Source organism: Pogoniulus pusillus, chromosome 16 (genome assembly GCF_015220805.1).
Source record: "Pogoniulus pusillus isolate bPogPus1 chromosome 16, bPogPus1.pri, whole genome shotgun sequence".
Lineage (NCBI taxonomy): Eukaryota > Metazoa > Chordata > Aves > Piciformes > Lybiidae > Pogoniulus > Pogoniulus pusillus.
In genome coordinates this window covers 14,360,596-14,377,105 of record NC_087279.1, presented here as the reverse complement: position 1 = coordinate 14,377,105, position 16,510 = coordinate 14,360,596, and the positions used below count along the sequence as shown (strand labels likewise).

General features: G+C 41.1%; 1 protein-coding gene across 1 annotated transcript; it reads left to right on the top strand.

Moving 5' to 3' along the window:
• Positions 1-11,545: 11,545 nt before the first annotated feature.
• Positions 11,546-13,646, top strand: SELENOK (selenoprotein K). The gene is made up of 4 exons (XM_064156682.1): positions 11,546-11,654; positions 12,163-12,253; positions 12,898-12,978; positions 13,550-13,646. Exons 1-4 carry the CDS (start codon positions 11,636-11,638, stop codon positions 13,644-13,646), a joined length of 288 nt encoding a protein of 95 aa, XP_064012752.1. The 5' UTR covers positions 11,546-11,635.
• Positions 13,647-16,510: the final 2,864 nt, after the last annotated feature.

The following is a 16,510-nucleotide window of genomic DNA, read 5'->3' as shown; positions in this document are numbered from 1 at the left end:
AAATGCTGACAATATATGCAATGTCACTGCTTCTGTCTGTAAAAATGCAGTTGAGTCAAGACCATCAGAAAAGAAGAATGGCTAGAAGACAACATGCATTCCATATTAAGAGATTGAAATAATGGCTTCAGAGACTGAAAGAAACAAGCTGGCTTGCAGTTTTCCTTTTACATCACTCTAATAATATCTTACACTTCTGTGCTTAATCACTCTTTACAGGAACATTACTTTGTGTGGACCCAAATATCTTTGATATATTCAGATGCTGGATGTTATTACTGTAATATCTGTAGATGGTCATAATCTGCTGAAGATAAGGGTTGGGAAAGACATGGAACCATAAGAGCTGTTTACTCAGTGAAAGAGCCCCCCAGGTTTTATATTGTTGGTAAGAAAACACTTGGAAAAGACCTCTACATTTGTGTCTGCAAAGGACAGATGCTCTTCATTAGTATATCAAGAATCTACTCCTGAAGAAGAGGAGGCTCAGGGGAGACCTTATTGCTGTCTACAACTACCTGAGGGGAGGTTGTAGCCAGGAGGAGGTTGCTCTCTTCTCTCAGGTGGACAGCACCAGAACAAGAGGACACAGCCTCAAGCTACGCCAGGGGAAATGCAGGCTTGAGGTGAGGAGAAAGTTCTGACAGAGTCATTGGCATTGGAATGGGCTGCCCAGGGAGGTAGTGGAGTCGACAGCCCTGGAGCTGTTCAAGGCAGGATTGGACATGGCACTTGGTGCCACGGTCTAGCCTTGAGCTCTGTGGTAAAGGGTTGGACTTGATGATCTATGAGGTCTCTTCCAACCTTGGTGATACTGTGATACTATTGGCTATGCAAATTAGGTAATTTACTACGAATTTATGCAATTCCCATGCAAAACCAGAAACCACATAAGCTACTATGAGTGTTTCCCAAGGACCAATCCTGAGCCCAGTCCTGTTCAATATCTTTGCTGATGATCTGGATAAGGGGATTGAGTCCATCATCAGTAAGTTTGCAGACAACACCAAGCTAGGAGCAGGTGTGGATCTGTTGGATGGTAGGAGAGCCCTGCAGAAGGACCTTAACAGGCTGGCTGGGTAGAGGCCAATGGGATGAGATTTAACAAGGCCAAGTCAGGTTTCTGCACTTTGGACACAACAACCCCAAGCAGCGCTACAGGCCGGGGGCAGAGAGCAGCCAGGAAGAAAGGGACTTCAGGGCACTAGTAGATAGTAGGCTGTACATGAGTCATTAAGGAGCCCAGATGGTCAAGAGAGCCAAAGGCATTCTGGCCTGGATCAGGAATAGCATGGCCAGTAGGACAAGGGAGGTTATTATTCCCCTGTACTCAACTGGTCAGGCCATACCTTGAGTGCTGTGTCCAGTTCTGGGCCCCTCAATTCAAGAGAGATGTTGAGATGCTGGAATATGTCCAGAGAAGGGTGACAAAGCAGGTAAAAGGCCTGGAACACAAACCTGATGAGGAGAGGCTGAGGGAGCTGGGGGTGTTTAGTCTGGAGAAGAGGAGGCTCAGGGATGATCTCATTGCTGTCTACAACTACCTGAAGGGAGGTTGTAGCCAAGTAGGGCTTGGCCTCTTCTCCCAGACAACCAGCAAAAGAACAAGGGGATACAGTCTCACGTTGTACCAGAAGAGGTATAGACTGGATGTTGGGACAAAGTTCTTCACAGTGAGAATGACTGGCATTGGAACGGGCTGCCCAGGGAGGTGGTGGAGTCTCTGTCCCTGGAGGTGTTGAAGAAAAGACTGGATGAGGCACTTAGTGCCATGGTCTAGTTGACTGGACAGGGCTGGGGGATAGGTTGGACTGGATGATCTGGGAGATCTCACCCAACTTGATTGATTATATGATTCTACTACAGCATTATTTAAAATAAATTTAAAGGTGTTTAGTCAGTGTCATCTGAAAAAAAAAAAAAAAAAAGCTTTAAAAATAAGCCTGGGGCAAACCCCACAAAATCAACACCTGAAGATTTCAAGCAATGAAACATATTTAAAGGCAGCAGTGTCACTTTCTTTATGCATGGAAAGTTACTAATCTAAAGTAACTGAAGGGACTTTAAGAAGCCATCAGTGAAGTTCCTGTCTCTTCAGAACAGCTGTAATTGACAGAAGAAAGCAACCTGACAGGATACAGCTCACTGGTTCCAGAACTTAGGTTCTGCCTCTCATCATTAAACAAGTAAAGTCTGATGGGACCAGACACACTGCAGCAGAAGAACAAGTGATGGCAAAAATTACTCTTGATTTTTTTTTAATTGCTCTCAGGAGTATGTTTTGAACAGCTTCGATATCAAATCTGTAAACAAGCACTTTCTTAAGTCTAATGTGAGTTCAATTATTTGGAAGCTTCCCTGATACTATTGTAGTTTTCATCTCTGTGATCAGGACTACAGTGATTAATGTACCTGGCTAAGAGCCTGGAATGAAGTCTTGTAAAGAAGGATGGAGAAGATTGTAAACGAGTCTTTTCTGAAATTGAGAAATAGGCAGAATAGAAAGACAAAATGTTCAGGGTGGAAGTATAAGCCTAGAGGAACCAATTCTCTTTACCCTTTCTTTCTCCTTCTTAATGACTTTAAATTATGAAAGTTTAAAATGTTGCAGAAAGGATCTTCACATTCATCACCAAGTGCCTCCTGTTTACCTTGCTGGCATACACCTGGAGGCTTTCCACACAGGGAACACAAAGTAACTGTCTTCAGTCTGGCATCATAGTCCTCTCTGTTTTCTAGCAACTACACGAAAAGCCAAATGCTGATCTCTTCTCCTTTGTTATGTATCAAGGCACTTTTGTGCTGTGTTGGGGCAATAATAAATGCTAGCCTACAGAGTCATCTTGTAACTGGGGGACTTTCAGGAGCATCTTCTCTATGAGTCACACCCACCTAAAGCCCATCATCTAAATGATGCTGGATATCACTTGAAGAGCTTCAGTAGACTTGCTGCTTTGGCAGCCTTCAAAGTTTGATTGAAGGAGTATGTTTAATAAGAAAGCTTACCCATGGGCGGGCCCTTTTTGTTTGAAATGCTTGCCTTCACCCTCATAATTATCTTCAACAGATGCCTGATGGTTCTCAGCAAGACCATGTCACACAGAACCATTATTGTCTCACCCTACAAACAAATTAGACAAACGCTGCCAAGACAGCATGTGGAAACTGTTAACAATGACAAAACTGGAACTGTAACACAAACAGAAAGAGAAGTAAATATTCTATAATCCTAGTAATTGCATCTAACATCCATTAGACAGTCTGCAGATCTGCAGCAGCAAGGCGAACAGGAGGCAACAAGAACGACTGGGGAAACTCTGAGGAAAGTTCCAAGCATCACATGCTTTGCTGCAGCTTTTATCAGCTACTGATATCAAATACTTCAAAGAAAAGTACAAGAGATGCCACATTTGATAAATACAGGAACAAGAATGAAGGGCTCCAACACCTGAGGAATAGAAGTATTTATTTAAACTCACCTCTACTTCTTCTAAAACAAAACTTGACAGCAGCCAAAAATGTGAAAATTTTCTGTGAAAGCATGAGATCCAAAATGCTCAACTTACACAGAAACTCCAAAAATACTTCTTTCAAAAACAGTCTTAAAATGTAGGGTTTGGTGGGTTTTTGTTTGAAGCAGCACAATTGCCTTCTGTGGGGACATTTGTCTGTCAGTAAAAACAGCATGAAAGGCTTTCTGATACCTCTTATCACCCACTGATTTTCCCTGACATCAAATGTTTTTATTACCAAACAAAATGCAGAACTTTGCACTGCTTAATCCATTACACTTTTATGTATTTCACCTCTCTTACTATTTCTCTTCTCAGATATTTAGGTATTACTACATATCTGGGTTTATGCCTGACTTTGCTTCTAAAACAAATTAACTTTTACTACCACCCTCAGTACTGCTACAATGCCTTTTTTATGATGCAGTTATTAGAATTCAACATAGAGCACTATGGAAGAATTTAACAAGAAATTTTATTGTCTCATTACTTAGCCTAACTTGCATTCTTTTTCTCTACCACTGAAGCTTCATACTGACTGGATTGCTGAAGAATCTTAATTTTTACCACAGTTATTAGTAAATGAAATTAGCATTTACAAATTCTTTATGGGGCATGAAACAGAGGGCAACTCATCTTCAATTAATTGTCAATATAAAGGGGATTCTTTGTAAAGTCCTGGATTTGTTCCTTTTGAGTTTAAAAACTTTATTTATGCCAGACAAAAAAGGGAGAATTTTTTTAATCCTGACAATAGGAATGCAAGAACTGAAGTGATGAGTTTGTCACCCAGCCTGACAGACATGGCCAAAAATATTAAGTAACTTTACAGGCAATTATTTCTTACTGGGGGCTAGCTCTGCTTCTGATAGCACCGAGTCAGGTTTTGGTAGGTTCTAGATTATGAGGTAAAACACAGTGGATTGTTTTCAATGACAAAAATGGGAAATGCAATAAACAGGATAGTAAAGAATATCAGTCAGATTTAAAAGCTTGCTCTTTGGGGTCCTCTACTGTGGGACAATGACAGAAGCAAACGTGACCCACAAAAGCTAAACTAGGGAAGAGCTTATATTCCCCAGTCAGGTATTACATAACACTTGATATAAAAAAATATTAAAAATATATACAATATATAAAAATATAAATATATAAAAGAAATATATAAAAAATCTCCCATGTGCCTATATTGGTTCCATATGGTAACCCAAATTCATTTCTGCAACCACACTGTACAGCATGGCGTAGTAGCCTCCTGCAAAATGTGGATCTTTTTTCCTTGACTCTGCATTGTCCCAAGTGACCTCTATAGCTCACAGAGGAACTTTCCTGCCACAAAACCATTGGTTTAAATATATCTTTCAGAAGAGGCATTCTGTGTTGGCAATAAATGTTTTTATTTTTTCCAGGACTGTAACTTATATTTATGTTCAGTAAAGTCAAGTATGGCAACATTGCACACAGAGGAAAAGTAAAAATCAAGAACATTAAGAACATGCAATGTGCTTTTAAAACCTCCACAGAATTATCATGTCAGCAGCCATTCCAGGCTTCACAGCATCTGCATCTTCCCAAACACCCCCTCACAAATTATAGCTATGTGCTTTTAAAATACCTACACCACTTGCACCCATTTAAAATTTCTTCTATTGAATTAATATATCACATTAAGGTAATAACTTCTCAGAAGACAAAAAAATATATTAATATTCCAACACCACCATAAGAGCTCCTCAGAATAACTTGTCAGTTATCACACCACTGTTTTGTTCACTAAATGCATTATGAAATGGGCTTCATCCAATGTCTTAACTGCTATATTTATCTTTGCTATTAAGTCTGAAACAGTTGAACAAAGTTCAACAGCTCAAGCTATAGATCAAGTATCAAAGCTGCTTCTAGCAACAGCTAGAGCCTTGTTTAATTTGTCACCTTAGTTGTATTGCCCTTTCTAATATACATAATGGACATTCTCAACTCTTGTCATATACAATTTCCATTACAAGTCTACATTGCTGGCCATAAAGCTGTAAAGAGAGAGAAAACAAGCTCCAGCTGCTGTGCAATCACAGCCTTGGATCACCAGGAGGGAACCCACTCTTAGCACAACAGTTGCATGTTCAAGTGCCTACCACAAGGTTTCAGATGCAGACACAAAACTCCAAACACACAGAGAAGCAAACGTGCATCAGGAAGAAACATCCTTGCTCACTCAGTCATGAGTGCTGATTCAGCCCATGCATATCCAGCAGAAAACAGCACTGTCTATAACCTAGCCACATATATTCTCAGGGCCAAATGCCACTTCAGTTGAATAAATGAGAAGTAAGAAGCAATTAGGTGAGTTTTCCTTTGTTTTTCAACGATATTTAACAATTTAGCAATAGGAGTGTTGCCTATATCAAAAGGACTAACACAGCCAAGAAATGTAATTTGTGTAATAAACAGCTCCGTTCATAAATATTCAGGAAGTCTCCCAAGAGCTACAGCTGGAGACAGCAGTAATGTTCACTGGAAGTGATTCAGGCTGTGAAACAGAAACCTGATAAAACTAACCACACTAAACCAGGTGCAGGAACACAACAGAGAGTAGCCAGTTCTAAAAAAAAACAAAGTACATACAAAGGAGAAAATAAGAACCTGAAAAAGATTCAAACTGATCCACGTTTATCTTTTTCAGGGGCATGTATCCTTCGGCATAGATATTTCTAAAATTCACTCCTACTAAACTAGCACCTTCCCAGTTATGGCTTCACACCCCTGCCTCAGCCACCCCATGAAGCACTGCCCACATGAGCCTCACCTGAACATCAGCAAGGCTAGAAGGTTCCATTACCTCTTTTGTGCTGCAGTCGTCTCAGAAGTGAAGATAATGACAAATGTACCTCCTCGGTGGAATGCAAATCTTTCCCATACAAGTTTTCTCAGTCGTATAGCCCACCAGGTGGCAGATAAGAAAGTTTCAGCTCTACAACAACTGCGAGCTAAGCCTCATTTCCTCCTTGGAGTGTATTAATAACCAGGCTATCACCTAAAATGGACTCTCTAACATACGCCAAACGTTTAGTAGAACTTTTACAGAGTCACGAAAATGCACTCGATGATTTAACAAGCCCCAGAGAACACATACAATGTAAAACCTTTTGAATGAAACCAGGTTTCCTTAGATATGACAATGCCTGGCACTTAAACTATTCTCCAGCACCAAAATGCCCCTTTTGTCCCTGATCTTTTCCCAGCCTTTAAAAGGTCTCCCTGCTTTGCTAGCACCAGGGTGCTAAACAAATTAGCACAAGCAAATTTTGAGTGCAGTTAAGACCAAAATCACAGAACACCATGACACCTGTTCAACGACATTATCACCTGCAGCTGATGCAGTCTTTGTTCCTAAGAAGAATACATAACATTTACAGAGACTTGTGGCTTTCTGTGAACTAGGGTTTGTTCTTATAACACATATAGAAGTACAAGATAGTCCTTTGGCATTCCTCCTGCAGATAGTTGCTTTCATACCATTAACTGCAGCAATTTTGCACTAAAGTCTCATCATGTTTCTATTCAGAACAGTATGAAAAAGGAAAAAAAAAAACCACACAATACCCCCCCCACACACAATTTGCAGACAAATTCTCTTACTAGAACATCTAGTCTCTGTCCCAGCTAGGAGAAAAAAAAAATAGTTCACAGCTTTATGTGCTTATTTTCTTAACCTGATTTTTTGCTGAGATCAGAGCTGCTGATTTTGCAAAATGTATCTTCCAGCTCAAATCTGCACAAGATGCCTTTAACTCAAACCCCACAACAGGACTAGATACTTGTCTGGGGCATCAAAGAATAACCAAAAATTAGGTCTTCAGTCGATTTTTCAGACCTTAAGCTTAAACAGGTGAATTCTATTTATAATAGTTTAGTTCCAAGAATTGAGTTTCATGTCTTCCACAAACAGCAGACTATTTTTTTCTTGCAAAAGCTGTTTTAAAATAAAATCCTGTAAAATAGCCTCTGAATGTTATGTTTATATTGTAATGAATACTCTGCATTTGCAATACAATATTTAGAAGACCTTACCACTCTAATACACACAGAATGAATAGTGTGTGCATCAGGGAAATACCACGTGACAATCAGCAACCACTAATCCAAGCCTATTTGTCTCAAATATTTCCACTTAAAACATGTAATGGGGCAACATGATAATCACCATGCAACAAAAAAGACAGGCCAACAAAACAAGAGGTCTTTCCACTTCTGCTATTCAAATATGGGCAATAGTTTACATATCCTCTTCAGGGGAGGGCCAAGTTTCTCCCATTTTGTTTTTAATTTAAAATTATTTTCTCCTTAAAAGTTTGCAGTCCTATTAAAAATGCAACATCCATTCCAGAGAGCACAAGCCCTGTTCATGCTGTATCACCACTTACCTGTGCATACTGCTTCCTAATTCTCTTGCATTACAACTAAAAGTTCATCCTTTCACAAACAGAACACTATAAAAATAGCTGACCTGTGGTTTTGTGTAGGAATCAACCTATGCAAATCAACACCTGGAACAGAGCCTAAAGCACCAAACCACCTAAAGCCAGAAGGTGCCTTAGTCCTGACTGAATCAGAAAGAATAAAAAGCCCTTCAGAATTTAATCTTTTTCTTAGGATATGGCCTACACTACTCTTCACGGCATTATACAGCTGTTTGCTACATGTTTCCCTCCAAGCTCCTACTCACCAAGCTGCAGAGAGACAGGTTTGATCAGTCGCTGAAGAACTGGCTGAATGGTCACATCCAGAGGGAAGCAGCCAAAGTGCTCCAAGTCCAGACAGGAATGGGTGACAGGCGTCCCGCAGGCCTCCTTCCTGAGACCAGGACTGCTTAATATTTTTAACTGGCTGAATGGTCACATCCAGAGGGAAGCAGCCAAAGTGCTCCAAGTCCAGACAGGAATGGGTGACAGGCGTCCCGCAGGCCTCCTTCCTGAGACCAGGACTGCTTAATATTTTTATCAACGACAGAGACAGCAGAATTCAGTGCAGCAGCAGCAAGTCTGCCAAAGACACCAAGCTGAGTGGTGCTGTCGACATGCTACAGGGACTGAATCCCACCCAGAAAGCCCTGGGCAAGATGGAGAAGGGGGCCCAGGTGAACCTCGTGAAGTTAAACAAGATCAAGTGCAAGGGCCTGCACCTGGGCCTGAGCAAGCCTCATTATCCATACAGGCTGGGGATGAGGTGATTAAAAACAGCTGTGAGGAGAAGGACTTGTGAGCTGTGGTGGGTGAGAAGCTGGTTATGAGCCAACAATATGCACCTGCAGCCCACAGGTCGAGCTGCACCCTGGGCTGCACCCAAAGCAGCGCGGCCTGCAGCTGCGGCCAGGCGACTCTGCCGCTTTGCTCTGGTGAGACCTCACCAGCAGTGCTGCACCCAGGTCTGGAGCCCTCAGCACACGAATGGCATGGACTTGCAGAAGTGGGTCCAGAGAAGGGCCACAGATAATCAGGGACTGCAACACTTCTCATATGATGACAGGCTGAAGGAGCTGGGGTTGTTTAGCCTGGAGAAGAGAAGGCTCTGGAGAGACCTAATAGCAGCCTTCCCGTAGCTAAAGGTGGCCTGCGAGAAGGCTTTAGAGGCACTGTTTACAAAGGCCTGTAGTGACACGATGAGGGGCAATGGTTTGAAATGAGGAAGAAGATTTGGATCAATGTTAGGAGGAAGTTCTTTACCATGGAACACTGGAACAAGCTGCTCAGGGAGGCAGTCGAGGCCCCATCCCTTGAGATATTCAAGGTCAGGCTCAGCAAGGCTCTGAGCAACCTGACCCGGTGTGGAATGTCCCTGCTCACTGCTGGGAAATTAGATTAGACCTTTGGAGGTCCCTTCCGATCCAAACCATGCTATGATTCTATGGTTCCAATTCTATCCCTGTTACTTTTAAAACACCTTCTTCTACTGTGCAGCTGCACTTCTGCTGTGGTTCTCTGAACTTCCCAGCATCAGGCATGCAGACTCAAAGCAAAGGTGAGAGTTGCTGAAGGACACCAGATAGCAACAGCTACACACACCAGCCCTAGCCTCTGCGGAGGAGCAGCTGCTTAGAGCAGGATGCCAAGGCTGTGGTGCTACCAGACATGAGCTCCACCAGAACTTCTGTTCACATTTGCTGTCCCAACTGTACCATAAACTACAAATGTGCATGAATAGTAGTTTTCATGTTCCTCTTCTTGACTCCATTCCTGACCTGAGGACATGCCAATGAATAATATGCTTGAGAAATTAAGGCTACCATTGATTTTTAACCACACCTTTGCATTTTTAATGATTGTATGCAATGGTGAGTTATGTTGCCACTGTTAAGTACTTGGCCAAGCTCTCTTGGAAAAACAAAGCTGTGTTAGCAATACATACACACACCAGGACTCTCAGTATAAAAAGTACATTTCTTTAATGTTGTTCAACAAAATCACATTCCACAAAGTTTGCATTGTAATTGTCTAATTGTAGGGCATTGAGACAATAATTATTACTTGATTAGTACATAATCCAAGACTATCTAACATACAATTTTGCTTTCAAAACAGAACAAACCAAAACCAATGAAAAACTGAATAACCCACTAATAATCACCTTTGTTATTTGGGTTTGGGAGATCTTTTTTTGTCACTTGGAAAATAAAAATTATATTGTTCCTTCCTGCACGATAAACACATTCCCTCCAAAATGTAATATATTAAAAGACTGAATTCTTCCAAGTCTTGGAACATTAATTCATTCAGGGTGTCAACTGGAGATAAGAGCATGAGTTCAGGTCAAATAATTATCTACTCATATTCAGGTTGGGCACCTAGCTAAAGTACAGTGAAAAGTTAGGACTATGACATTTTGGGTTGTATTAGCAAGAGTGGGTTTGTGTTTTCATTCATTCACAAAACTTACAATACCTTCTTTATCTCTGCTTGCTCCCATTGTCTTCCCATTTCCATCATCTCTCTTGCTTTCTTTATGGTAAAATGTGCAGTGTTTCTTTAAATCTAAGAAAATGTGCTGCTTAGTGTCAAAGCCTAGTGAAAGCAAAATATACTTACAAAAATCATTTAAAAATCAGACTATCATTTTCATGTTAGCATACTCATACAAAGGTATGCATTTGTCATACTATAAGTAATGTGCTAGTTTGAAGCTAGCTAGAATATTATGGTAAGAATTAGATTATAGGCTGTGAAAAGGAAACAATGGTGATGTCTGCTTCATTCATAGGCTTGCTGGGATGTATAACAACATAAATATAGATAAGAGTGTCTCTCTGGGCTTTTTGGGCTGCACTTCTCTTTCCAACGTGCCTAATCCATCTGCTTCCTAACACCCCTAGCCGACCCTCTAAACTACCGTGAGTAGTCTGGGGTACGGTTGAGGAGTGGGGAGAAGGTGGAATAGTGGTTTGGAGTCCCTCCTGGGGACTCTGTTTTCTGGGAGGGCTGTTGTGTTTGCATGTTGTTACTTTTTAACTTGTATATTTCTGTATACAGCTGTATATACTGTAAATACCTGCTTGTATATTGTGCTAAGCTGTAACATAAAGCTTCATTCAATTTCCAACTGGCCAAGTCTGGGTGATTTACGTGTTGGGGGGAACGGCTAACACCCAAACCCCCACAGATATTTTCACTTTCCGTATAAACTTAGCGTTCATGTTAACAGCACCATCTAACACACAGTATCACATCTACTATGCATCCACAGGGACGGACACGGAGCAGCTACAGCAGACAACAGGCCAAACGCGACAGCTCACCGGGGAAAACCGCGCACGCTAAGCGCGGCTGGTCCGGGTTACTGCCAGCGAAACCATTCGCTTACGGGGCACAGCACGGAAACTCCGACACCCAGAACCGCCGGGGTGAGGAGACGCTCCACCTGAACGCAGCCCGCCGCGGGGGAGAGAGGGGAAAGAAGGGGGCTGCAGACGGAAACCACACGGTAAAAGCGTCCGCAGGCCACGGCGGCTACGCGACATAGGAAGTGCGACAGGCACCGCCCCGCTCGGCCTCCGCCCCTTTCCCTCTGCCCCGGCAGCCCCGGCCGCGCAAGCGCCGTGAGCCGGTGACGGGGCAGGGGCTGCGGCCGCCGCGATGGTGTACATCTCTAACGGTGAGGGACCCCTGGGAGGGTCGCGCTTTGTGCCCACAGCGGGGCGGCAGGAGGGACAGGCAGGAGCCAGGGCAGCGAGCGAGGAACGGCTAGAGGGCATCGGGCTTGCCAGGGCTGCCTGCTGCCACTGCCCGATCAACGCCACATCCACGCCTTTCTCTGCGGCCTGGACTTGAGCCTTTCGTGCTTCCAAAGAGTTTTAGGGACTTTGAAATATCCCAAGTGTGTGCTGCCGGCATCGGGAGCGTAACAGAGAAGCAGCTTAACCACTTTGAGGGAAACGAGATTGTACTGGTGGTTTTCCATAGGTTCATACGAACCTGGTGTCTTGTAGTGTTGATCCGATTATTTGACGTACTTGGAAAATACCCTGTGGAGAGTGAACCTCGCTGCCCGTGAAGCATAGTCTCTGCGTGCTGCTAAAATTTCTAGACTCAGCAGATAGGTTTTTGTGTAATATACTGCACACTAAACATCACAGGATGTTGTGTATCTTGGTGTGTTACAGGACAAGTGTTGGATAGCCAGAGCCGGGCTCCTTGGCGCTTGTCATCTATAACAGATTTCTTCTGGTCAATAGCAGATTTTGTGGTTCTGTTGTAAGTAGAAATTAATTCTTTTAGTTAGCTTTATTTTAGATGTGCCTAGGTTAATTTACTCTAGTATTCCATCTCTGCTGTTCCCAAAACTTGCAAGAGAGCTTTACTGTGACTGAGGCTTTGGTTATTAAGCACTATAGCACATTTAATGAAAAGTGATGCTAACTTACAGTCAAATCAGTTTAACTTTTGTTAAACAGCTATTTTCTAATAGCTGATCAAATAAGATACTACTTGGAGAATTTCTAGTGATAAGACTAGATTCTGTCTTTTTATCAAAGTAATCACAGCAGTAATCACAGGTCAGAGAAAGTTAAGAAACAAAAAGTTCTAAAATAGATCTGGAAACATATCTACAAGATGTATCCAACAGTTCTTCATTGTTTCAGTTACATGTTTATACGTGATGCCATTTCTGGCATATTTACCAGCAAACTGTATGCTGGCTTGAGCCTCACTGTAATTTGTAATTACTTCAGATTTTAGATTCATATGTAGAAAAAGACTGTTAAACAATGATGATCTTGAGAGGATAGACTTAATTCCTGTACACTACTTAACTGTTTTTCAGGCCATTTCTTGTCTTACATAAACTACACTTAGCAGTTGATTCGCCTAACTCCTGTTTGTTGGTTTGGTTTCAGTTTCCAGAGTATTATTCAACCGGATCTGAGAAGAAGAGGCTACACGTCTTCCTCCTATTCAGGATACAATGATGGAAGAGGGTATTTTTTCATATTCACACTATTTCTGAAAATTTTGCCTCTCTTACCAAAATGACAATATATTCAAATTGCAATCTGGATTTGCACCAAACCATGTAATTTGGTCTGAAGCACACTGATGACATATAGCTTCAGATGGCTGCAGTAACAGTCTCATTTCTCACTGAAGCATTGGTTTACGTCAGTCATATATTACCTACACATACAGCAAATCACTTTGTTACACAGATACTATTTCTATAAACGCTATAGTTACCGTGTTTCTCTCTTCTTTGTAGCTTACCTGACTTGTAGGAATGACTAAAAGCTTCAGGTAGCTGTAGTTAGCTGTCTGTGATGAGACAGGACTAATTAGGGCAGTCTGCATAAGTTTTGTGAAACTGGGGTTGGGGATTTTTGGGGGGTGTTGGTTGTTTCTTTGTGGTGTTTTTTATAGCTCTCCATATGAAACCAAAGTGACTTGTCCAGTGGTTTTAACTTTCTAATTACTACAGAGATAGTGTTACTATATTTCTAGCTTAATAGTATAACATAAGATGAATAGATGTTATTTTTCTTACTTTATTTTCAGGCCTCCAGCAAATCCTCGACGTAGGATGGGTCGAATAAATCACTGGGGTGGAGGCCCCAGTCCACCACCAATGGCTGGAGGTGGATGAGGAAGGTAATTCCAAATCTGCTGTATTCTGCTTTGAACTTATTAAAATTCAAGCGTACAATAAAGTGGAGTGGTTTATCCTTTTGCAAAAGTAATCAAAGCAGTTAGATACTATAAGGGGGAAAAAATGTAAGGAGGGTCTTGGCGCAGAATTAATTACCCTTCCCTTGCATAGAATTGGATATAGAAAGTACACCAAAGTTGTTTTGTGTTTTTTTTTTCAGCAGAACTGATAAAATGTTATTTAACTTTGGGTTTTTTTTAAGGCTATTAACATTCTGTCAACATCTACAATGCCTAAAACTATTTGCATTTCCTAATAGCTCTTACATGACACATGAGGATTTTTGTTTAGATATTTCTCAGTATAAGAGAAGGGAATTCAATAAAGTTGGTAAAAGTCTACTTGGAAAAATATTTTTTTCCTATTAAAGTGATACAGCTATGCAAATCTTGAATTCCAGTGCAACAAAAATCAGGATTGTTTAGATCAAGACAAAAATTAGAACTGTCAGATTTTTTTTCTCTCAGGTGCCTGAATTGCAATTCTCTTTTTAGTTTGTATGGTAGGAGTTTGATCTAACACTGAATATATATATAATACATTGTGACTTACTTGTAAGTAAACAATCCTTTTTCAGGTTTTACTCTCCCTTGTTACCATAACAAAAATTGCAAGAAATAAAACATGCACAGGTGGTTAATGTTTCTGAACCTTGGGAAGGAAGACGTTCATGTTCCAATAATAAGTATATACATTGGTGTTTCAGTTCTTGAGAAAAATAAGCCTTTTGTTTTTTTTGCATGGGGTTTAACTTTTTGCCTAGACATGAAGCTAACAAAAGCTGTGGGGAGAAGGCTTTTGTGTATAATAGCAACGTGTAATCTGCTCAGTAGTGTTTCTGAGCCTTTAGTTAAATTAAAAACAATCATATTTTTAAATCGTTATCTGCATAACTATTTCACAAATAAACACCTCTTTAAATGTATTGTAATTAATTTATCTTTCAGGTAAATGCCTGCTGAAGAGGCAGGCAAAAGCATACACATTTGCAAGAGGAATGGGAAGAAGAGTTTAGCGGAGGACCAAATGAATTTGGATGTTGTGAATGTGTATGCCTAACTGGAAACTGTTCTGTGAAGCAAGCAGATAATGAAGTTGTCCTGGGAACTCCTTCAAGGATCCAGCGTAACTGAGCCACAGTTTCATTAAATATGTTTACTGTCTGAAGTCTTTGTATAATTTCTGAATATTTTATTGTAGTTAAAGGAATAATAAATTATATTTGGCTTGTCACAAGTTTGGCTCTCATCATTTTTGAAGAGAGAAAAACAACACAAAAACAACTGTTTGTGAAGTACAGTAGGCCTGTTTCTACTCAACTAAGGACACGTTTATAGTTGAAACAGTCCTTCAAATGAAACTCAGAGCAGTGCTTCCTCGTAGGTTTTGCATTTACTTTTGTCAGTACTAGCATTCTCTAATTTGCTGCATTTTCATCATATTAATGATACTCTAAATGCAACTTACAAGTAACTGTTTTACAATCTCTGCCCTTTACCAACTCACTTCTTCAAGACCCATAATGGGTTTTATAACATGCCTGTTTTATAAGCACCTTGAAACAGCTCCTTTCATCACGAACTGACTCAAACATAAGCCTATTTTCTGTACAGATTTCACAAAGTCCTTTCCAGTAAAATTAGGTTTATTACATGAAGACAAAAGTTAGTGAACTCAAGTACTGAGTGCTAACAAGGAAGAGTTCGTTCAAACAGTGTTGTGGATTGGATTTGCACCCTGAAAAACCCAACATTTACCATACTACTCAGTTTTGGAAGTTAAATAAAAAGTGGACTAAATATAAAAGACAATGAACATATACAAGGCAAATTTACAGTTGAATAACAATACCCTCTTGTACAACATTTCAACTCTCCCCCTCTCTGGACACAATGAGGTCCAGTGGCTGTAGACAGCCAACCAGCTCCTCCCTATCTTGTATCTTTCCCCAGTCAAAGGCAGCAAAGAAGGTCAGAGAAATACAAGCAGCCAGCCGAAAGCAGCAAACACACTCGTGTTCCTAAACCACATGGAAATTTGCCGAACCAATGAACTATTTTGCTTAGCCTCTTTGAAAAAAAATGTCTACTTCCTTAATTGAATTCTCTGGAAAGATCTTATATACCATTAAGCATAACCTCAGAATAGTAACAAAGAGTAACTACCTTTTAACTTTAATCTCTTTCAGGATGGGAGTTTCTTACTGTCCCTGGGCTTTCTTTGGGGCTGTTTGTTGCTTTAGAAAGGGCTGTATCTGAGTAAAGATTAGCTGCCAGGAATCCAGATAAAATTATTTTCTGTAAATTGTCACTGCAATTTTTTACTTAAACTCTCTAATCTCCTTAGCAGGAAATATACCAGCCAGCACTGCCTGTAGGTTAACATAAGCATCTGCTGATCAACTGACTTTTCCCGACTAGTTCTGATGAAATCCCCACCTTCGCTGGGTCTCTTTCTTACTACATGTACCCAAAAGTACCATCTTCTGTTTGCTGTGTAACAGCAACCTTAAGTCTAATACAAGGATCTCCCTCGATTCCACAGAAATACCACATCTTCGCAGTCCGTAAAAGGAACTCCCCTCTCCCACATCAGGTGTGTCATCGTTAGTGCCTCACAGGCATATCACACGTGGAGCAGCTGTGTTGTGGTATTTTTATAGGCAGCATATTTTGAAGGTGCTCCGAGGACTGCATTGCCCTTCCTCCAAGCCTCCCTGCACTAACAGCCCAGCTGCTGCTAGGGTTCGGCTGCTGACAGACAACTCCCGCCGTGGTGGGAGTGCTCCCCAGGATTTCGACTGGCCGCTG